The sequence below is a fragment of the Semicossyphus pulcher genome, unplaced genomic scaffold, assembly GCF_022749685.1.
Source record: "Semicossyphus pulcher isolate SPU_LCO1_2020_fin unplaced genomic scaffold, fSemPul1.0.p SCAF_4, whole genome shotgun sequence".
Taxonomy (NCBI): Eukaryota; Metazoa; Chordata; class Actinopteri; order Labriformes; family Labridae; genus Semicossyphus; species Semicossyphus pulcher.
This window is the reverse complement of record NW_027211715.1, coordinates 11,503,873-11,528,191: the sequence shown is the minus strand read 5'-3', so window position 1 is coordinate 11,528,191 and position 24,319 is coordinate 11,503,873. Positions and strand designations below refer to the sequence as shown.

The 24,319-nt window shown below is 39.8% G+C and overlaps 2 protein-coding genes and 1 non-coding gene across 3 annotated transcripts in view; 1 reads left to right on the top strand and 2 right to left on the bottom strand.

Annotated features, from left to right (window-relative positions):
- arhgap39 (Rho GTPase activating protein 39) overlaps nucleotides 1-11,858 on the bottom strand; it is a 72,863-nt gene extending 61,005 nt beyond the window's left edge. The window contains exon 1 of the mRNA XM_069680159.1: nucleotides 11,810-11,858. Within this exon, the coding sequence (XP_069536260.1) occupies nucleotides 11,810-11,820 (11 nt within the window). The 5' untranslated portion in view covers nucleotides 11,821-11,858. The remainder of the gene's footprint in view (nucleotides 1-11,809) is intronic.
- A 5,086-nt stretch (nucleotides 11,859-16,944) lies between these two features.
- On the bottom strand, nucleotides 16,945-17,016 carry trnah-gug (transfer RNA histidin (anticodon GUG)). Its single transcript has one exon. It is a non-coding gene; the product is annotated as a tRNA-His (tRNA).
- A 733-nt stretch (nucleotides 17,017-17,749) lies between these two features.
- Nucleotides 17,750-23,390, top strand: LOC138607294 (calreticulin-like). The gene is made up of 9 exons (XM_069679875.1): nucleotides 17,750-17,941; nucleotides 18,996-19,097; nucleotides 19,499-19,702; nucleotides 19,900-19,994; nucleotides 20,102-20,311; nucleotides 21,287-21,400; nucleotides 21,605-21,748; nucleotides 21,890-21,982; nucleotides 22,470-23,390. Exons 1-9 carry the CDS (start codon nucleotides 17,848-17,850, stop codon nucleotides 22,695-22,697), a joined length of 1,284 nt encoding a protein of 427 aa, XP_069535976.1. The 5' UTR covers nucleotides 17,750-17,847; the 3' UTR covers nucleotides 22,698-23,390.
- Nucleotides 23,391-24,319: the final 929 nt, after the last annotated feature.

Here is a 24,319-nt window from a genome sequence, read left to right as displayed (position 1 = left end):
GGGGCACTTTGCAGCACCTCCGCCTCCTGTCTGATCCCAGCTTCACAGGGACACTAAAGCAGATCTGTAGTGGTTTAACTGAGCTGCTTCCAAAACTGACAAAAAAAAAAAAACACATGCCAAGTCATCCATCCAATTGTTCTCAATTTTAAAATCCCAAAACTGCTCGTTTTCCTCACTTCCTACCACTTGGCCCACACACACACATTGGAGAGCCTCTAGGGGCAGCCCTTCAGACAAACACATTTACACAATAATCCTATTAGTGGGAGAGAGTGCTCTATCTCTTGCTCTTCATCCGTCAATACTCCCTCCATCCCGCCCCTCCCTCTCCCCCCCAACCACTGTCAATGGCAGTCAATATGCAGCTATCTCTACTCACTTTCATATTCTAATTCAAACAGGCTTTTTTGCAGCCACGAGCAATCAGTGTCCAACAATAGCAGCAGAGAGCTCGATAGCTCAACACTGTGTCAGGCTCATTTTAGGCACAAAGTGATGGAAGCGACATGCTGTTCTCACTGCGCTGCTGCTCGCTCAGAGCTGCTGCTCCTTTCCCACTGTTAAGTCTGTCAATATTCCCTCATAGCTTCGTCCCTTTCTCCTCCCGCCATCCTCAGTCTACCCCACCCCCTCTTCTCCCCCTCTCGGCCCTCTGCCAGCCCACAGACAAGCTAACAGCTAAAGATTAGAGCTGAACCAATCCAGCAAATTATTCGACACATGACACAGATGAAATATGACATGCAACTGACATGTTTGAAGTATCTGCAATGGCAAAATGCAAGTGCAGGGGGTTTTTTTTCTATACAGCAGACATACAACATACAGAAATACTTTTTAATGGATGCAGGTATCAGACTGTCATGTCATTGCTCACTAATATGTTGAAATTGGGCAATTTATTGGTTTTATGGGTAAAAGTTATTGTTGATGCAGTGCAGAACTTTCCTCACTGTCTACTTTCAAAGCAAAGGGAGAAGAAATAAGTCGTAAGAGGTCAAAATTTCATTAAACATTTAATTTAAAAAAGTTATTTTAATGTGTTTTTCAGATGAAGGCTACAGGCTGAAATGAATTGGCTGCACAATAAAGTCATTATATTACAAGCGTTGCTGAAGTTATTCCTTTCATTGAGCTCCCTATTCAGCATCATGAAGGACAGACATTACTATTAGAACTAAACCCAACTTTCACAGCGTTGAGGGGCTCAAATCACTGTAACATCAGCAGCCTTATTTTGACTTGAGAATGTTCATTTGGAGCCACTTAAAACATTATACAAGATTGATTGTGATGTAGGGCTGCACGATTCTGGATAAAATGAGAATCACGATTTTCTCACTTAGAATTGAGATCACGATTCTCTAGCTTAGAATTGAGATCACGATTCTCTCACTATTTTTTTCTCAATATAAATGTTTATTGCACTCATTCACTTGATGCAGAAAGTAATGCAACAAAAAAATATGAAGGTGTCTGATATCAGACCAGCACATCAACTTTGGACAACAGAACAGGAACGCTCCTGTTTTAAGTGCTTAAGTGCAAATGCTTCATGAATCTGAAACCGAACATGAAAATAATACAATAGAATAGAACAGAACTTTTTTAATCCCAGAGTTAATTCTGGGTGCCAGGTTGCTCTATAGTTATAGTACAAAAACAAGAAATACAAAATAACTCAAATATAAGTGATATTACAATATTAAGTGTAAAGATGTTAAATGCTGAGAGACAGTGCCTATTATAATAACAATAGTACAATAAGATCACAGAATTAAGCTTAGTCAAAAGCAGGGTCTGAAATTAGCACTCGCCAAATGTTAGCTCGTCCATCTTATTTACCAGTGATCGTACGTTTGCCAGAACGATAGAGGGAAGATACGCTCTGTATCTCCTCTTCCGTAGCCATCGCCTCCTAGCAGCTCTGCAGCCCTGATTTCCTCCTTAGCTCCTCTGGGAGAAGTCTTTCATTGGAGTCCCTGATCCCTGGTGTAAACAGTGGAGCCCTGGCTCCCCTCCGTCAATATGGGAATCAGAACCGATAAAAGTCCAAACACGACAAAAACAAGAAAGAATGTGCAGAGCCGCATTTTTCTACTGGCCAAAAAACGTATCTTATTAATTGGTCAGATTCCTTATCCCGTTGTCACCATCAGCTGGGTTTTCTTCTGGATTCATTTTGTCATTTTATTTGTCCTTAGTAAGGACAGTAAGGCAATGTAATTCGCTGGTTTCTCCGACTCGCACTCACATGGGTTTGTTTTCCTTTTTGCCACTTACTGCTGCTGTGCATCACCTGGTGTAACGCCGCGCTGTCATTTGTTGAGGGTGAAGTGGGGGGGGGCTGGTTTTGATGCAGCTGATGTCCCGATGAAATGAAAATGCGAAAGAATCGTTGTCATTTAGAACTGAGATTGCGTAGATATATGAATCGAGATTGCGATTTTAATAGCATACTACATTACTACTACTATACTTAAATATAATAATTAATCGTGCAGCCTTATAATGATGTGTATTGATGATGACCCAAACAGGACTAATTAGGATTTTATAAATAAGACCAGTTTGGAGAGTTGATGAGAGGCCTCTACACTTCCGGTGCCCATTGTTCTAGATTTTCCTGCCAGAAAACAAGAAACAGTTTGTCATACATTTTCCCCTTCTACTGACTACTAAGCATGAATTCACATTTAACATGGCTGCCTATAGATGAGATAAAAAAAAACAACTGATCTATAGCAAACATTACAAATCTATTAACTGAGCATGAGGAGTCCGGCCGCAAAACACTTTTCTTAGCCTTCTATGCTCTCTGTATGTTGGTATAACATTTAAATCCACACAGAAATGTGTGTGTGACATTCCCCCCTCGCAGCACAAGCTGACTATGTGAACGTAATCTCTATTTACAGATTCTACATAGTAGCATAGTCTACATAGTAGAATCTGAAGGCAGGGACGTGGATTTCCGGGAAGGCAAGTGTTCTGGTTTCCGTTGAACTATGCTTATAGTCTGAGTAATATTGACTAATCACGTAACAGCAGGCTGCCGCGTATGCAGGAAAAACCATCCGTGTGGAGAGCAGAAGCAGGCGGAACATAATGATATCCCGGCTCCCATCAGTGTGATCTGACGACGATTTAGCTTCTTATTAATGTCTATAAACAGACATCTGCATGTAAGTTCAGCTAACAATCCGTTCTAGATCTAAAATTTAAGATGAATTCCCTTAACGCTGTGTCACGAAAGCCGTTCAGATTTCCCGACTTCCTCGAATGCATCAGATCGATCTGACCTCCGTTCAACAAACAAGCATTTTAAAAGTTTTCTTCTCCTCTTGAGGACAGACCTGACAAAGCTTGAACATTTACTTCTTACAAATCTGCATCACTATGTTGAAATTTCAGCAAAGGTAAGACGCATTAGTTACAAGTAAATCACAAGAAAACGGTTTCTCTTTCTGTAACAATGCAGCACCCGGAAAAGGAAGTCTTGACGGGAAGTCGATTATCGCTTGCCGTCCGGCACGTTCACCAGTGTCCCCAGATGCTAGATTGTCTCTTATAGGAAATCCACTGTTCTCATAAACAGCTGGACTTTGTGCTTGTATCTGAGTTGGCAACAACAATCCTAATGTCATCATTAGTCATTGAGTTACACTGTGTTCTGATTGAGAATCATTCATTAAAATGGTTTAGTTGGACAGACTGCGTGTGAATACAGAAAGGTCAATAACAGGAAGTCAATAATTCACCCCACTGATGCCCTTCACACCTCTTGAAACACTGCATTGACTTTTACTGATGGAAGTGTACAGGGCAAATAACACTATTCACCCACAGCTTTACTGCACATGACTGCTCAGGCTGATGACCGTTCACCTCTGCTGATTTCCATGAACCATAGCAGCAACATTAAGTAATATAGGAATCATTGTAGTTTACTACAATCCGGGTCTTACTATCCAAACTGTGATAATCTCACTGCATATGTTTCTCGCCCCGTCCAACATTTGTAAATAAGAATTTATTTTATTCCTGACAAAATTAGCTTAGCCTCATCTTTTTCTCCAGGTTCAATCAATGCAATGATACTATTCTGAGGTCCCATTCAAAGTCATTTTTAAGTCCACGACCATGAGACCAGGACAAGAACTCCTTTTGTGTCATGACAAGCAGATAGCGGGTTCATTTGTTAGGATTCAAAGTATTTTAGCAGCATTTAAAGGTGTCATTGTTAGGCTATCAAATAGATAATTTATATAAATATATATGACTTTATTTACTTTTATATATTTAATATTTATTTCAATCTACATGAATGATTGAAGTTGCACTTTATTCATAATTTTGAAATTGATGATACTGCAGTTGTTTTCTTAAAGTTGCTGGTTTAATAAAACCTTTCTGAGAAAGTAAAGTTTTACTGAAGTTACAAGTGAATGGTTATTATCATCACGGAAGCTTTCTGGCATATATTTGGGAGAAAAATTAGAAACACAATAATATAATTATATATATATAATATAATTCAGCAGACACAACTCAAGTAGCATCAAAGAAGTTACCATAAGAATCTTATATAAAAAGCAAATGTATCGTCCCTGCGTCAGTCTCTCGCTCTTTTCCTTTAACTTAACCTACACATTTTTGTTCACAACAGTTTGTGTTGATAATAAGTACGGAGAGTATCCTGAAGTGTGATCTGCTGGATTACAACGTTGGAAATATGTTGGATTTATTTACATGGCGATGTATCAGGCCAGATGCTGCACGTCCCGTTACATTTTTAAATACCACTCTTACAAACTATTAGTGTTTGTGCACATTACCTGAGTGAGGAGGATCATAAAAAGTGGGATTTCATTTCATGACTGGACAGTTGACGTTACGTGGTTGGATTATTTATTTATTTATATATAAGAGAGAACGCCAAATTGGTAAGTAATTTAAGTAACAGTTCAATTATTTATTTTCCTCCCTGCCTGCCTGTCTTGTATCGCGAGAGCTGATATTGTCACGGTGTATTCCAGAGATAACTTTTGAGGGGAGAAATAAACTGAAACGAGTCAGATATAATATGAATCACATACCACTTGTCAGCTGTTCCCCGGTATAGCAAAGGTTTAGCCCCCCCACCCCTCTCACGGTCTCCACGTACAAGTGACATTTCATGGTTTTCTAACAGTTGTTAAGAGTATCCTCGGGAGTTGCACACGCAAACTTATATTTTCTGCAATAGTGCCCCTCAAATGATCAGATATGATCCCATTAGTTGTGCTAGGCTTGCACTCACTGCTAGCCAAATTGTAGCAAGCCTTCTAGCTAAACAGAGACAGCAGCATGAGCTCGGCAGAAAAGCAGTGAAAGTTAACGATAGTCTAATTCATTAATAATGCAATACTATAAACAACAACCTTATCATGATCATAATTTGTGAATAAAGCTGTGTTAAAGTTAAGTTTCATTAAATATCCCAGGTACCTGCATTACCTGTATGTCACGTATGGAGACTCCATTAAAAAGGCGAAAGCACGCGATGTACGTCCCCGCCTGAGGCTGCACAGCCATCGGCCACTATCGGAGCCCAGATCCGCCGATGAGGACGTCCTATCGGGGCTGATTAATTGGCCAAAGCGATCAAGCGGTCAAGCTCCACAAAAGATAAGGTTCTTGGATAGTAAGGTTGGATTTTAAAGCATTTTGTAGAATCTTCTTATCTAATCCAAATAGTTCAAAATCCCTTATCAAAAATAATTATTGACATTTAGCTTTAAACCTTTCCAAGTTTTGCAATTTAGCCAATCTGACAATCCGATATTTTTAGCCGGGGAACCAAATGTAAAATGGAACCAGCTATCGGAAACTTAAGCCTCCGAGAGAGATGAGAGAGGCAGTGGGATACAGCCAGGTGAAGGCTGTAAGCTTTTCAATCAGAACAGGTAGAAACACTTTCCATACAAACTCGCTCAGTTGAAGCACACAGAGGCCTTCACTGCCCACACTGAAGTGGAACCTCTTTCATATTTCTGGGGATATAGTGACACGTGTCTCCCTGATGCGTCTTCTTCCTGCCACTGCTCACTGATTAAATGGATGAAAAATTAATAGCTCAGACTGCAGGCTTGTACAAACTGCTGTCCTTTCAAGCCACAACATCAATAGGAAGTGAGCAGTTTGTTGATTCTTTCATGTGGGTAATAAGGGACCGGGCGCTGGGACAAAGATGGAGCCCAGGAGAGTAAAACACAACAACCCTGAGGTGCATATCAACATTTTATTAAGCCAACAGCCGGGTGCTCGCCCAATCTTTTTCTACAGCACACACACAGAAGGGTGCTCGGCGCCTCTGTAATCATACACACACATTCAAGCAGATGTGAAGGAAATAAACTGGGGAGACATTAGTGAGCCGTCCAAAATGACAGATGAACAGTGATACTGGAGTTATTTATCAGTCAGTGCCTATACAAGTGTGAAGTCATTAGTTTAATAAAGGTCATCTGCAATGTCATACCTGTTTGTTAGATCTGTGGGGGAGACAGGTCATACTGAGAGTATGTACATGTGTATAAAACCCTACAATCACCTCAGCTTAACCCTCTGTCTACCAGTCTCAGCCTTAAACACTGCAATAGAGGGTTCTGCTGCCACAAATAGTAAATGGACTGTAGCTCTTTCCTCGTCTTCTGACCACTCACAGCTGCTTTTACACTACATGTCACATTCATCCATTCACACACTCATTCACACACTGATGGCAAAGTTTCAGTGACAATCTCCAATCAGATCTATGCCCCATTCATATCCGTTCATCACCTGGGGCAATTTGGAGTTCAGTGTCTTGCCCAAGGACACTTCGACATGTGACTGTAGCAGTCAGGGTTCGAACCCCCAACCTTTCAATTGAGAGACTGCCGACTCTACCACTGAGCCACAGCCGCCCAAAAACACGCCCCCCCAAAGGCCATTTCTCTCTCTGTGATGATTTGTCTGACATAATATAACGCTCAGCCTCAGGATAGACAAACACGGCCACAACAAGATTCTCCTACATCTTTGGGAACAGGTCGACAGGTCCTGCCCAGTCTAATACATGTTTGACTGCCTGCCGAATGACAGTGATGCCAACAACGAATTTCAGAAATGTTCTGACATTTTCAGCTAGAAGTGCTCACAGTCAAAGTCCCAGTTGTGACAAAAGCACCTGAAAACTATGATTCCTGTACCTGCCGTCTGCCACTGACTTTCTTCACTGTCCCATCCCTGTCCCTTAATGAATCAAACTGACTTCTATCCATTCCCACAGGAATTCAGTGACCATCAAGATTCTCCCCCCCAAAAAATTCAGATACGCAGCTATGTAGGATTTGCTCTTTGATATAAAACCTTAACCCAACAGTGTCTTTGACTGACCCTCTCCTTCTGGTCCAATCACATCTGTCAATCTCCACACCTGAAACTCGTAAAGCTGACTGTCCTTAAAGCCTGATGAGGGTTATTTCTCAGACTTGGCACAGGTCTGCCAGAGATAAACACACAGCTGTTTTCACAGGCTGATCGGGACCTCCTCATTCTGAGCAAGTTACATGTTTTGAATTGGTGCAGTGTCCCTTTAATACCAGTTGTAAATGCAAAGGTCAGCGATCAGATATCATTATCCTGATAGGTGGGATGGCATCATCAGAAAGTAAACAAAGTTTGATGCCTGTTTTTCTGTCAGAGAAGTTGACATTGAATGACGATGTTTTAATATATTCCAATGCATTTCTTTTGAATTCATATTTTGCTTAAGCTATCAAAAAGTTTACTCTTTAGAGAACCTTCAAGGGTTATTAATGGCTCTCAGTTACAGCAGGTTGAGTCTTCTCTATTGCAGATGACTACCTGGCCTCTTTATGTCGCGCAGCTGTAGACGACGACAGGAGTAAATGTGACACATATGGCAGCAGCTTGGTGGCTCGAGCACGGCCATATGAATATTTCAACCACGTGCTGCTGGTACAACACATAAGCTCAGTGCCCCACCCTGCTGCCAGGATCAAATGTCAAGCTGGCAGCCAGACATGGGGACGCGTGCAGCGTGGAGCCGGCATGTGTGCGCTGATACATTCTGTATGTCAACAACAGTTTTCAGGATGATCTCAAGTTCAGCACGGACTGTAAAGGAAGATTGATTTCAAAAAACATCAGCTGCGGTTCACCTCTCATTTTGCTCTATTCACTGACTCAAGTATTTCTTTTTTCTTGAGAATAAATAGCAAAAATATTTCCAGAGCCGCAGAGTATAGGGAGAATTCCTATTAGCTGCTTGTTTTAGGCGCTATTAATTAGTGGCCTTGTTCAACAACCACGCTGGGAGAAAATGACACAAAAAGTGTGCATAATTGCTGCACTCACAGAAGCTCAACAGAATGAATGCAATGCACTACAACACATGCTTTAAGTTTGTACAGCAGCTGCAATCAGACATACATTAACATACGCAGTCTATTTATATGCAGATATGTCAACTTCACACATCCGATTCACTGACGGTTGTTTAAAGGCATTCTGGAAAATGACCTTCAACTTACTGAGGATTTTAAAAAAACAAAAAACGACAGTATGAGTAAATGCCGATCCACCACGGAGCAAGTTCTGACAATTGAAAGGATTCATACACTGAGTGCAAGTTGATGTGTAATATACAAATTAAAGCCAGCAGTGTTTCTGATGCTCTTGCAAATCAAAGATGCAAATAAGTGCACTGGAAAACAACATAATGGGCCAGTTTCAAACACACTGACCTTTAGTGAAACTGTCCTTTTTCACCTTGATAGTTTGGCTGAACCCACATCTTCCTGTTTCTTTTTGTAACGAGGCAAATAAAAGCCCACCGTCACTGCTGGAGTTTGAAGACTCCTTTGCTGATCAATTGCATGAAAAGAAAACAAATGAGAGCATGAAGAATTTAATCTCTTTCCTGTCCGATTATTTAGCACATGGTATTTTGCTTCAGAATTTTGGGTTCAGACGTTGGGCCTTGTTTTGAAGATCTCTATCATAAGCCGCTCTCCCACTGGTCAAAAAACCTGCTAACACCTGGCTTAGTGGGAAAGGTCACAATCAGCATTTAGACCCGGGTCAAATGAGTCTGCAGTAGACCCAAGTAATTATCGCCTCGGCTCCGATCGGCATAAATGGGAACACAAAACCCCCTTTCTGGGGCGATGCTATGCTCCCTCCGTAACTTCTGCGACTCCTTGTCATCTCAGCTACAAATTCCGCCGTCTTTGTCCAAGCAGCGCTCAAACATCGTTCCAAATTTGTCTGTGCTGAGTTTGATATACAGACTGAATGAGTAATAGACAAAATTAAGAGGTTACCACCGTAACACTTTTAACTAACCCTGCTTCCGGCGCGTTTGTGACGTCAGGTGGCGACGCAGCAGAAAAGAGACTAAACTCCACTGGCTTCAATGCGCTTATCTTGGTGGGAAATGGGTATTATTGTCTACATTGCATGGTGCAAGTGCATTTAGGGCGTGTCCCTCCCCCTTTTTCAATAAAATTGTGCATTCTATTGTGAACATATGAAGAATTCAAAAAGTAATGGGAGTATCTGTACAACACCTGTATAAGTATCTGTCCTAAACGTCTATAAAAAATGGCATGCAAGTAAGAAATCATCTCTCTTAGGGTACAATTTAGAGCTTTCCACACATCCAATGATTTCGTTACATGACAGTTTTAAATATCCAATTCTATGGAAACTGTTGAATCACTGATCGATCAGTGACAGTCAAATCTAAAAAATATTGAAAATTCATAGAGTAAGTAGGCCTATACATCTTCCAATGTAATGTTTGACCAACAGTTCACACCCAAAAGAAAGTCAGATTACAGTGATGTAAAAAAGAGAGAAGCAGCATGTCCTCACATGGGCGTAGCTGAAATCAGAGATTGATGCTGATGATCAACAACTTTTAATAATAATAAACCAATAATCTAATGTCGAAATTTTTTACTTTTCTGACCACTGACTAGGCTAATTCATCTGTTAAATAAACTTTTCAGTACTTTTTTTCCCATGAACACCTTTAACTTGAGCCACCTTCATCTGCTTAACAACGTACAGAAGTACAAAAACATCCAGCATCATCCAAATCATCCGCACAGTTTGACTGGTTTGACTGTCTGACCTCACAATACATGCCCTTCTGAATAAAGTGAAGTAAAGTGAAGTGAACTGAAGCAGTGTGTCCGAAACAGTCTCTGGTGGAATGATCCCCTTTTATGTGCACAATAAATTCTTCAATTTATATCCACAATGGACCCAGGCTGAAAACATCTACAACGTCTGATCACAAGACAAAATGCTTTCTTATGAGTCATGAGGGGCTGGGCCTTATTTGTATGATAGGACTGTGACAAACATGCCGGGATTTGTATAATGCACCAGAGCCCACAGGGCAAACCTGCACAAGTGATTTACATGAGGCCAGATGACCCATGCAACACAAATTTAACAGCCATCAATTATTAACTAGGCCTTATGAGCCTGCTTGCTGCAGGGGAGAAACTGCCATTGTCTATTGACTGTGCAGCCTACACCCTCACTTTAAAGGCAATAACTGGGGGCTGAGTATACAGGGGCCTCGTGTGAGGAGGGCCCACAAAGAAGATAGAGTGTCTATGAAGGGTACAGAATTTTGATCTACGCTCATGCTTGCAGCCACAGGAAAGAGGATTATGAGAGGTTGATTAAGTTCTGTGAGCAACCTTCCATCTGCTGTAAGGCCAAACCCAATTCAAATTCCGACTGTCTTCATTGTTTGCTTGAGCAGTTGCAAGTTTACATGTCAGGTACACAACACGGAAAATTGTTAAGCATCTTTCACGTCTGCTCTCGAATACCAAATTGGAGCTCTTTCATGTGTTCAGCCAGTCACCAGTGTGGAGTGAGTGAGAACAGTGAGGAACAGTTCTGGAAATTGACATTTCACTACACATTATTTTGTTCCTTTATAGATTTTATGAATGCAGAAGTCCCTGTGGTCGAGTACTGATTCAAAAATGGTTCTGAAGTTTATTCTTATGACACATGTGAATCAGCCAGCAAGCAAGAAATTGAAAAATCTGTAAGGGAATTTGGTGTTTTTGCTACACAAGGAAGAGCCTCTGATTCTGCACTGATTTTTATACTGTATTTCATCAACTCATCAATTACAGGGTTAATAAAACGGTGTTAAAATAGGTAACATGATGGTGCCACGCTTCTCCATTTCCAGTGCCTCCTCACATGGGAGGCGCCTCCATCCATCATGAGGATGAGGGATGCTGCGAGGGAGGATTTGGATAACCTGGCTAGCCAAGCATCAACCCACACTGATAATGGGTCCATAGGTGGGTGTGCTGCTAGCATCCAGCTAGAAGAGAAGGTTAGCTGCATTCCAGCAAAGAGACGGCAATGTAGACCGACAGGTGCAACAGCATCATCATCCAGCCGTACACAGCCTCCTTCAAGCGATCCTTCCACCTTGAAAAATATCCAGCGAAACATGCTGAACCCAACAACCAACAACATAGGGAGCGGACAGGAAACAAGCCTAAATTCATAGATGTGTTTTTCATTATAAAATTGTTAAATCGTGAGCGCGAATAAGTGGCGAGCTAGCTAGCAGCCGCTCCAGAACAGCGACCAAACGAACCGCTGTTAGCCTCGTCGCTGGGCTGGCAGCCTCCCTCTGCTCTCAGATGAGGAATCGAATAAAACAGCGAACAGGAAAAAATGACAGAGTGTATTTTGTTTGACTTACCTCTCTGCCATTTTCCCGACAGTTCTTAAAATCCGTTTAGAATAAATCCCACAACGTCTCCCATGTTGCCGAAATTGCGTTCGCCGCAGTCTACGAGTCACTCCTTCTAGACTAGTGTCAAGCTCTCAACAATGAAGAACACTACATCCGCTCCGAACACCACACAACCTTCACAATAAAAGCTTTTCACAAATTGCGTTAATTTGGCATATACTTTGAAAATAGAAAAGTACTACTTCAAGAAAATGTGATATGGTGTACAGATAAGATGACAAAGTCCACTTTTTATCTAAAAGTGCATTATATACATAAACAGTCCTTTATCAACCTGCAATTAACAGGAAAAAACAAACCTATATTGTTGATCAAATTAAAAGCCCTTTGTACTTTAAGAGACTTTTCACAAGGCCTAATATACATTTTAGCCATCTGAAGAGTGTTATAATTTCATGAAAGTTACCCAAACATACACATGGCAACTTGTACGTTATAAAATGTTTTGTATCCTGGACACTTAACTCAAAACAGCACCATGATTATTGTCTCGATCACATCAGAGGGGAGACGGTCTGTCAGCAGAAGCTGCCACTGAAATATTCTTCTCTACCTCATTGCTAAGGTTAAGACAAAACTGCAATTAGAGAAATCACTAATATTTGAAGCTCCCATTTTATTCTGAAGTTATTATTCTACAACTTCCTGCATCAGTCTTACTAATTAAAATTACCTTGACGTAAAAGGGAACCAGCATTGCTTGTTTCAAGTGGTTATGCCTTCATGTTAAATTAAAGGGACTAGATATATGCGATGCGTGTGAGTAATATACTGCTCAGTAGGGAATTCAGGCGGTATATTTTTATTTCTTTATTGGTGTTTAGGGGTTGGAAGCCAGAACCAGCATGCTCTGGGACAACCTGAACAAGTCTCCAATGCATCACAGGGCTCCACGGTATCACAGATATCCCCATTCATTGCCTACCTGAGGACTGTTTTGGAGTCTCACACGTGTGATTGTGGGATGAAACTGATGAAGACTCAGGTAAACGATGTGAGCTAACAAACAACAAATGCAACAACAATATGAATTCTGACGCCATCTCCAAGGGAATGCAAGCAAAATATATTTTAATTACTTTTAAAAGTTACCCCAAAAATGTTTAACCTTATCATGACCAAAAAAGTGGTTGTTTTTCATTTAAACATGCAACATCATTGTTGATTACTAAAATGGACTGTTGACTTGATCTTCCAAAAAAGACCTTTAACAGACTGTTTTTTATGTTATCGGTTCATGTTAGTTTCTTGAGAAACTAACTAATGAGAAATCCACAAGTATAGTGTCACTTATATGGCAAGCAATAACTAATGATGAGTTCATTTGTATCAGCAACATAGAACCAGGTCGGTCTATTCCACAAACCAAATAAAAATGTGTGCTGTTAACTTACCCATACGCCCACCCATACACTTTATATTTATATTTTCACTAATATTTGAGATGTTTTTTGAATTTCTCTAATTTGCACTGTAATTTTTGTGCTATCTGGCACTATAATTTCCTTCGATTGATAAAGTTCTATCTTATCTTATCTTATTTTTGGAGAAAGCCACTTCAACATTATTCCTCAAAGTAATAATAGAAACAAGTTGAACTGTAAACCTATTAATAATATTTAATGTAAAATGGGAATAAACTTGTGCACTAATCTTTTGCCCGAATACTTAATGTATGACTGTAAACTTTAATATTGGGTGGTAGTCCCATTCTGATTATGGCCAGAGCAGATATGTTAGATTTTGATGGGACTCAACCTGTAGCTGTTAGGTGTCTGCAGTAACATGCATATGTTTCTTCCTGGTGGGATAACAGGACCAATTGTTTTGGTTACAATGGACTGCCTTTGTGCTGGCACTAGAAATTGGAGCACCCATTCCATTGCTGATGTCAAATTCACAGTAAATATGAGCTGCCCACTGGGAAAAGCTGTTCAAAGTGAGAGAAACCAAAGTTCTGTGAACGGCTGACTGATTTAAGTCTGAATGTATAGAAGTTGTTTTTCATGTGCACCCGTGTAACACACATTTATAGTTCCTCACTTACAGGGAAGGGTTCCACAAACTCCCCTTTAACAGAAGCAACCAATCTCCACTCCTGCTGCCATTCTACCTGCCCACCTGCAATACATCCACTCATCAAGCCTCTGCAGTAAATAGACCCCAGCTCGACTCTTCTGTCTTTGCCAGATCTTTCAGTTCGCCTATGTGATACTACTTTTAAGGCCAAATTATTCTCAACTTCGAGACGATCCTTGTGTTTTGCGTGACTCTTGCATAGCAGTGTCTACCTGTTGTCCAGGTGCACTGTCTGTCTGTGAACCCTCGCTGCCTGTGTCTTCCAGCACCCTGTCTGTCCTCTGTTCTTCTCATCTGCTCCTCTCCACCAAACCTAAGCTCTGAACTTCATTTTTCATATCATCAACCTATTTACTTTATGATACTGATCGATGCAGGCAGCCTTTTTTTATTGGGATGATAAAGATAAATATTTACGCTATATACATCTAAATAATTGATGAAATCCAGCGACAGCATGATAAAGTGCAGTACATCTGTTGAGGATACTACCTAGCCTCACAGGCCTCATTAGCACAGCGGGTAGTATCATCTTTCCATTCAGGTCCACAGTGTGTGCACCTCAGTGCTTTCTGGATCCCTCTAATGCAGTGGTTCTCAACTGGTGGGTCAAGACCCAAAAGTGGGTCACAGAGCTGTTTTCAGTGGGTCGTGGCTATGGTTTGAGAGAAAAAAGTTGTGGCAAAAAGTCTAAGGTGCGCCTTAATTTCGAAGGACACAGATTTCCTATATGTACTTGCAGTACTAGTGTAGTTCATATTCGCACTCCATGTATCCACTGATTGGTTAATCCCAGTTAAAGTTAGATTTACATTCTTGATGAGCCGTACAGTTGCATTTATTATGCACTTTTTTTAGTTGATTTCTGTTAAAAAAAAAGGCTGCTAACTGAATGAATTGTAGAGGGCATATTTTCCTCTTATGCACTGCCGCCTTCTGGTCATTTTGATCGGATATTATGCTGTTGTGTTTTGTGATGTTGACACACTATAATGTTTCTTTCCATCTCAGGACCAAACTGCACATTTTTCATTAAATACATTTGAGTGGTTGAGAAATTTGGGTCACGATTTGACATTAAGGAGCTTGTAGTGGGTCCCGAGGCTAGACCAGTTAAGAACCACTGCTCTAATGGTTTATTTCCATTTAAACTCTGAGTTAGTCAAAGTCTAACAAAGTCTAACATTTTTGTGGTGTGAGAACCTCGGAACCCATATATGTTGTTTGGATATTGTAGGGCGTAAGTTTGTTGCACAGCGACATTTTCTCTTGGTGTTTTACATCTGCACTAAGGCACATTTCTGACCTTAATTTAAATGAATTTGAATGTTTAATGCAGGTAAAAAAAATCAGGTACCACAAGCTTTGAATCCTGACCAAGAAAGCTTTACCTTTGACCTTTATTCTAGCTTAAAAATAATTAAAAATGTATCATCCCTGTATTATGAAGTATTTATTTTAGATATATAGAAAGATCAATAATATTGACAAATCTATAATATATGTACAGTACCAATGTCCATGTTTGCAGACAAAGTGCACTTTAGAGTGGAATGTACAGGGGACCAGTAACTAGTGGCAGAAGTCATACAGTCTGTCTAAAGATAATCTTCTGTCTCTGATGTTGTCACAGAGTTGTGAGTGTGGTCATGAGTTCCTTTATTATGAAGCCACTCAGAACTGAAATACAGACTCTGGCGCCTCTGTGTGGCCACTGTCAGTACTACTATTTGGAAAACTAATCTTGGAGCTTCTGTATTACTTCACTTCAAACCAGATTTACTGTTTTACATTGTCAATATTATGAAAATCCTGTTCTTATTTTTTAAAATATAAGATATTAGATTATTGGAAACATACGGACACAACCCACTGTTTACTTCTGTGCATTTATTTGACATTTAGAGTTGTTTGCAGACTAATTACCATTTTGATTAAACTAAACAGTCGTAACAATTAGTTAAATGAGCTCCATCTTAAACAGCTGCAACACTATAATACCACTTACATGCCTCAATAAAGGACTCATGGTTTAGTTTCAATGCGTATCATATGTTAACACTCATGTGGTTCTATTCTGCTGCAAAATATTGTCCTTTCAATCTGGAGTTGCTGGATAATAGTAGGCCTATATAACTTGATACATGAACTACATTTTCTGATAATATATAACCCTTACATTTTAGCAATTTTGAAATTCAGGACATTTTCTCAGTGTATTTGTACATTGTTACATTGCTACTTTTATTTTTACTAAAGTAAGCCACAAGAAATAATACAGCACAAAAAAACGAATCCTTGCTTTAAAAAGATAAGATAATCCTTTATTGATCCCCAGACGGGAAATTCGGGTTCATAAATAAAATGAATCAGGCTTCATCATTTACAAGTTTCATTATCTTTTTTTTGTTTTGTTCCTGAGCTACAGAGTTAAAACTTGTTGATACTATGTTTGGTGTTTGACAATGTATTTATTAATTTAATTACATTTTTGCACATAATATCTATTTTATATCTATGTATTTTATGTTCTGTTCTGTTTTCGACAACCATAAGAGTTTAAGTTTACATAATAAAAACATAGGCTACTTAATAATCAAAATAAAGATCCTCTAACGTTCTTAAATACTGTAACAGATGGCTTTCATTCTGGTTGGTAACTTCAATAACCTCTGAACCACAGGAAACTAATTAAAAGTAGGCTATGTATCTTTTATTTTTCACTTCAGTTCCATGGTAAATTGACATAGCCGATGTCAAACCTTTTTTTGGAATTTATATGTAGAGTAGTTAAATTGTACCCGGAATAGCCTACACCTTCAGGCATTTCAAGTCAGACTATTTAGAGATAACGTTGCCTATTTCGAGTGTTGCCCCGCCGCCGCCTGTTATAGCTGTAATACCTCGTGACTAAGATGTCACTGGTCGTTGGTCGCGTATTTCAGGAGTGTCTGTTATTACAGTAACTCAGAATACAGTCCCTGAAAGTTGTAATTCAAAAGTGCCGTGACCCGGATTCGAACCGGGGTTGCTGCGGCCACAACGCAGAGTACTAACCACTATACGATCACGGCGAGCTGTCTATTGGGACACTAATACCAAGGCATAACGAAATCCAAATCGGCACATATTCATTGATCCAATTGAATTCTGAGGTGTTTTTATATTAAGGCCACAACACTCAGTTTGCAGTGTGACGTGACCAAATTACGAAGCTCTTACATTAAGGTATACATTTTAAGTAGAAACAATGAGCTCGCAAAAAAGAAACCAAAAAGGCATTGTATTATAAGGCTTCTCCCAGGTAGAAAAAATGTTAAAGAAGGCAGTAAATAGGCATGAAAAGGCGACACAAATCCAATCGACCCATTACGGCACACAATTTATTGTTCTTGATTTTATACAGGCAATGCGTCTGGAATTTAAAATGATCAAAAATGTTATCATCAAAGATATCCAATATCACAGAAAACAAGGAGGTCTGTACATCCTGCCATTATACATTTCATGGCTAATAATCACCATTATGTTGGAGCATTTGGGCATCCGTTACTGGACTCTTAACACACCTTTAACGCACTGACGTCCACGGGATGGGTGCATGTTTGTGCTTGTTTTTCTTTAAGTGACAAATGACATGTGTTTTCCCCCGAAGTCCCTGAATATAGCAGGAGAGCTATGTTAGCCCCTCTCTCCGATCTCCGTCCGATAGAACCCGAGCGTTGCCGAAATGTAACTCGTGGTCTCATTTCATTGGCGAGACGTTGGTCCAATGAGACGTGGCCATCTGTGCAAGGCTTGTCGCTGTTAAAATTCTCAGGTTACATTTCCTCCTGGCTATATTAGCCGATTTCACCTCATCTCTGCTCTCTTTAACCCCCTGGCACAGGACAGAAGCAGCCGACATGAAGCTCCCCGTGGCAATTCTTGCAGTTTTTGCATCGATAACTGTCACTATTGACGCTACGGTCTACTTCAAGGAACAGTTTCTGGATGGAGGTGCAGTATAACCTATCCCATGTCTTCTTGTCCTATGTATAAATGATTGTGTTGACAGAGTGGCTGGCCTAACTGCTTTGAACAGCATGATTTTGGTGATTTCTTTTCAGAGTCTGCCCTTGTAAAGAAATGATTCTTTCAGAATAACCGTTATGAATCATTTTTTCCCATTGAAAAAGAGACCAGGCCACGTTACTTTTGTGAAGCGCGAAATAATGTTAGCTTAAAGATGGCTAAAGTGGTGTAATACAGCAGATAAATAAAATTGCAAATTGAATCTTCTATCTATTCTAAAAATCTATTTATCAAAGCGAGGGTTGTTTGAATTTAGACATACAATGGAAATAGTAAGTGAGTAAATTCATTAGTTCACATCCTTGTTTGTCGGTCCAAATATTCTTTCACTTTTGATATTGCGCTGAACCTTGCTGGGGGCTTTCAGGTGAAATCCAGTTTCTCTGCAGTGTTTGAAGGTTTTTCTGTTGGAAATACCTACGGACTGTACTAAATGTGCCTAACCAGTATGTAAAAAAACAGGAACTTCGATAACAAAAATGCATGAAAAAAAAAAGAAGCAATATGCCCTTTTAAATATTATATAAAAGGTTAGTATCAACGTAACTAAATATTAAAATGTAGAAAAACATCAGTATCAGTGGTGAATTAGTGATAAAACGATGGATTGCTCACCCACTAATAGGGAACGTGAGCTGGGTTAGACCGTCGTGAGACAGTTTAGTTTCACATCTATTGGTGTGTTGTTGCAATAGTTATCTTACTACCTGATGTTCGTCTGGGCCATGGGCCAGACGTAGCCATCAAACAGGCTGGGGGTGGTTACCCACCATAACCCCTGTTGTTTAAGAGAGGCACTCATTTTATATTTACATATTTAGTAGTAAAGTCACCTTATTGAGGTGTTATTCTGAAATGCAGTGCAACGATTTTAAATGTGTGTCTGGAACAAGCAGTCTAATGTAGTTTGAAACAAATGTATTAGAATACAGGTAAGGCTGTTCAGTCTGTAACCAGTTGTTGTATTTCTGTGTTGCAGATGGATGGAAGAGCCGGTGGGCCGAGTCGAAGCACAAGTCAGACTACGGACAGTGGAAACTGACTGCTGGAAAGTTCTATGGGGATGCTGAGGCCGATAAAGGTAATTCTTTAAACTTCTGATATAGATAAAATGGTAATTTACATTTTTGTCTTAAAGGGGTTCATTTGCCTATCTCAAACACTTGTTGATGCTGTCTGATGCAAATGTTGGTGAAAGAGGTTTGCGTAATGCCCCGCTCTTGGAAACCCATTCAAAAACAAGGAAATGGCTGAGTCTATTTGTGCTGAGGTTCTGTCCAGGACTTGAATAACCTGCCTGGGGTGAAAATGTAGCTAACCTCTTAATGCACAGTGTGGGGGACTGTATGTAAGCAGAAATACTGGACAAGAGGAATCTAAGGCACACTCCCATAAATGTAGCCATGAATGAGTACCTTTTAAGTCCTTGTTGCTAACAGCTCTTCTCTATTTTTCATCTTTTTAAATCCGCACCTACATCAGGTCTCCAGACCAGCGAAGACGCCCGTTTTTACGCCCTTTCATCCAAATTTGAGGCCTTTAGCAATGAGGGAAAGCCCTTGGTCATCCAATTCACCATCAAGCACGAGCAGAAGATTGACTGTGGAGGCGGCTATGTTAAGATTTTCCCCTCTGACCTTGACCAGAGCGACATGCACGGAGACTCACAGTATTACATCATGTTTGGTGAGTCATGTTTGTTTTGTAGATGCACTGAGGTCTGACCAAAGAACAAAACTGTTTGAGGACAGAGCATTTGAAAGGATGCTTGAAGGATCATTTTTACAGTCAGTTGTTTCAAATGTATTAATTACTGTGACTTCTCTTTAATGTTAAAGGATATTGAATACCATAAAGTAACTTACCACACTCTGTGTCTTTAGGTCCTGACATTTGTGGATACAGCACAAAGAAGGTTCATGTAATCTTCAACTACAAGGGCCAGAATCACCTCATCAAGAAAGACATCAAATGCAAGGTATCTAGTGCATAAAGCCTGTCTAAACACTCAGATTTTTGTCTTTTGTGAACATGACTGTTAAGATTTGTTCTCAGTCTTAATCATCTCTATCCCCCTGTCTCCAGGATGACGAGCTGACCCACCTGTACACACTGATTCTGAACCCAGACCAGACATACGAGGTGAAGATCGACAATGAGAAGGTGGAGTCCGGTTCCCTGGAGGAAGACTGGGACATGCTGCCCGCCAAGAAGATCAAGGACCCAGAGGCCAAGAAACCCAGCGACTGGGACGACAGAGCCAAGATCGATGACCCCAATGACACCAAGCCTGAGGTAGGAAATCAGTTGTACTTCACATATAATTGCATGTGTTTTCGGTTTATTTTAATTTGCAGTATAAAACATCTGAAAGTCTTTTAACTCTGGAAATTTTCTTAATCTCCCATGGTGTTTTCAGACACTTGGTGAGTACTATTTCACTGAGCTTGAAACACTTCATCGCTAAACAGTAGGTGTAAATGTTTGAAATATCAGCAATCCTCAAACATCTCAATCACACCTTTACGGTAAACACAACTGAGATTATATCCGCTGACTGACAATGCCTGTCACTATACACCTTGGGCTTATTCCAAGAAGTAGGTTTACCACATTCTTTGGCTATGTTTGCTGAATAAGATCGGGAACACCCTTAAATCCTGTTCTTCAAACATGGCTCACTATCACATGCTGTCATTAGCTAATTTGGTTCTCTAAAAGAAAACATAGTTATATACAGGGACAGTGTCTATTTTAATTATCGATGAAGTTATCTTGAATTACTGAGAGTTCATATGAATTAATGTGATTAACTGAGTGCTGATCATATGATTGCTGTTTCATGAGGTAGGTGTGTTAGGAGGCCTCCCAGCATGCACTTTGGCAGTAGATATACTGTACATATAGACATAAGTCTCATTTCATGTGTTCTTCAGGGTTACTGGTGTTCTTTCTAATGTTTCCACATCATCACTGTTAACACAAGAAACCCCTGGTTTGTTTTAAACAGCTAACATTTTGTTATCGCAGAAAGTTATTGGTTTGAGTCTAAGAATATTTAGCTCTGACAACAGTTCCACTTGAAATTTAAGGAACCTTTTAAAGAACCAACAAATTCAAGTTTTGAGTAAAATATTCAACATTCAAATCCAGCTTGATTATCTACTTATAGTGTCATGGTCACAGTCCCGGTACACAATGTGCATCATGCTATAGAATCTATTCCGTAACTAATTTCTAAGTGGAAACACAAATTGTGCTGTCTTCCAGGACTGGGACCAGCCAGAGACCATCGCTGACCCTGATGCCAAGAAGCCTGACGACTGGGACGAGGACATGGATGGAGAGTGGGAACCTGCTATGATCACCAACCCAGAGTATAAGGTATGGCATAAATAGCTGAGGACTGTGATTATGATTGAAGGCTGTTTAAAACAATAGTCTACTGGTGTTTATGTAAGGAGATTCATGTATTTTTAAGGCTTGGGTTGAAGTAATGTTAGTGGGGTAGTATTTTGAAAACATAACTTTACAAGGTATTTAAACCAGCACCGGCTCCGGTTAACCCCTGCCATGTTGTCTTTGCAGGGTGAGTGGAAACCCAAGCAGATTGACAACCCTGACTACAAGGGCCCCTGGGTCCACCCCGAGATCGACAACCCAGAGTACACTGCTGACACCACCATGTACAAGTTTGATAAAATTGGAGTACTGGGCCTGGATCTGTGGCAGGTAAAGATTACTACTCACCCACACTGAAAGTTGTAATAACTGAATAAAGTGACTAAAACTTTCTGTGTTGAGACAAAATAAGAGAGCTTTTATCTAGAATCATTGAATAGTACTGTTAATGTGTTTGGTGTCTTTGTCCAGGTCAAGTCTGGAACCATCTTTGACAACTTCCTGATCACTGATGATGTCAAAGAAGCAGAGGAGTTCGGGAAGACAACCTGGGGAGCAACTAAGGTAGGAATTTTCTAAATATGGTGTGTAGAGCCTACACTAAACTATTCTCTGTATACTGGACCATTTTCATTACGAACTTGGCCGTTTTTATCATCATTTAGCTATCTTATAAAAATGCCTCAACTGCTAGTTTTAGCTCACAGACCAACTTCTGAAATTACCATTTTGTGGAGAACAGTCTTATCTCAGGGACAGCTGTATCTCAAGCTCTCAAGACTGAATGTTCAAGCTTGAGAGGGAATTTCTTCCATTTATTGGATAACTGCTCTACTAGTATTTTTAAGCACAAATACTTTTTTATTGAATTCATTCAATACTGAAATTGTCATCTGCACTGTGAATATAGCAGCATTCTGTAGTGTGACATGAATAAAAAGTGTCATGACATGAAATAATCTGCATTATCTTTAGCTATCAAATAGTATTCCACATTGTTACCTTAAACGTCAAAGTTCAAGAAGTTAAAACTGCTTGATTTTATAAACAGGGACCAGAGAAGAAGATGAAGGAGGACCAGGAGGACATTGAGAGGAAACTGAGGGAGGAGGAAGAGAAGAGCAAGAAAAAGGACACTGAAGGTGATGATGATGAGGAAGATGGCGAAGAGGAGGAAGATGAGGAGGAAGAGGGAGAAGGCGAACACAACGAGGAGATGGAGGAGGACGATGGATCAGAAGAGGAGGACAGCGAGGTCAGCCAGAAGGATGAGTTGTAGAGGAAGGAATCTGATTGGTGGACTGCAGGTTCAAACTCGCAACAATAAATCAGCAAAAGCCCTATGGACTCTGGCCTTTCATACAGCAGCCTTTTATTCAGGTGTAGGGTAGAGGGAGGGGTGGAAGGTGGGGTCAGGTCAGATTTATTTTTTATTGATTCCCTTGTTGCTTCTTTTTTTTTTTTTCAGCTTGCAAATTAGAGAAGGGAGAAGGGTTTACATGTTTCCTTTCTGTTTGTGCGTCTTTGGTTGAGAGTTTTATAATTTAATGAGATTTACTGAACGTGGTCAGTCCCATGGTGTATGTGCAGTTACTCAGAGCCCATTCATTTTTATTATTGCCTTTGTTGGGATGACCAGTAAATTGAGGTTCTGTGATGTCTGGTTCTTGCACTTTTATTTCTCCTGTGTGATGAAGAACTTTGTTTTTCTTTATTGACCCCATTCATAATTTATTCAATCATTACATTCATTCTCAAAAAAACATTTGTCATTTCCCAAAGCTCTAATTTTGGACATTAACCTTCCTCCAACCATGTGTGCGTGTGAGAGTGATGTGTGTTTGTGAATGAGCTGCATCAGACAAACTGTGATTTTTACTATCCTCATTTTGTCATTGTTCGGAATGAGTGACTTTTCTGTGGGTGCGCACTGTTTGAGTTTCAATGAATAAATTCAAGCTTCTCACAACAAGCTGACTCCTGTTTTTAATGGTAGTGGTAGCTATGGATGTGTAAATGTTTGTTTCTTTGTGACCAGAAAGAAGATATTTATTACCCCTTGAGGTGATCATGTGCTGTGCGTGAGATTGTCTGTCCATAGCTAATCTCACACTCTGAAAGATCTACCTGCATAATACTTTTTGTACTAATGCCTTGAGAAATCTTCATATGATTTACAAATGTTTTTGAACTGATTAACTGCTCTGGTTTAAATTGTCATTGACTGCTGACACCTCGCTCCTCATAGTGCACCAATAGGGGCAGGAAGTGATCAACATTTGTTTCTGTTTGGAATTCTAATTTTATTTCGTATAACTTTGGGATAAAGTTGGGCAGTCATTTTTGTTTTGGTCTGATTCTTTAGTTGTAATTTTCAGCTAGATTTGTACACCAAGGTAAAACAATTATGATATTCAGTCATTTAGACATAACAGTGGTGGTTAAAACCATTTAATAATATCAGACAGCTGCTGAAATGCCATAATGACTACCCATTTAATGGACAGAGGGTTAAAATTCTCAACTGTTGTCTACTCTTGATCCACATCACAGGTTGAATATGTCCCAAATATTACAGTTTTTGATAGAAACATCCTATAATGTATAAGATATAATGTTTGAAATAGAAAACTATACAACAGGGGTACATTTTTGCTATAAGAAATGTGAAGACACTGTTTTCTGACTTTATTATATTTGTTATCATGGGAATATTTAGATTTGCCTTAAAAACCCTTGTCCTTGGCGAAGTATTGCTTATAATTTAACTCCTGACATTTTATACAAAAGGACCATCCTCAGTTTGCAGTAAAAGGGACATGTAGGGACATTATACATTGGAGATGAACCTGTAAAAAAATATAAATTTTAATTATAAGGTTAAAAGATTATAGTCCAGGT

What these genes read in the sequence shown, in the direction of transcription:
- LOC138607294 (XM_069679875.1), top strand. Translation starts at nt 17,848, where the DNA reads ATGAAGCTCCCCGTGGCAATTCTTGCAGTTTTTGCATCGATAACTGTC. An exon ending in GGATGCTGAGGCCGATAAAG is followed by an intron (nt 19,098 to 19,498) that starts GTAATTCTTTAA and finishes CACCTACATCAG; the next exon opens with GTCTCCAGACCAGCGAAGAC. An exon ending in ACAGTATTACATCATGTTTG is followed by an intron (nt 19,703 to 19,899) that starts GTGAGTCATGTT and finishes CTGTGTCTTTAG; the next exon opens with GTCCTGACATTTGTGGATAC.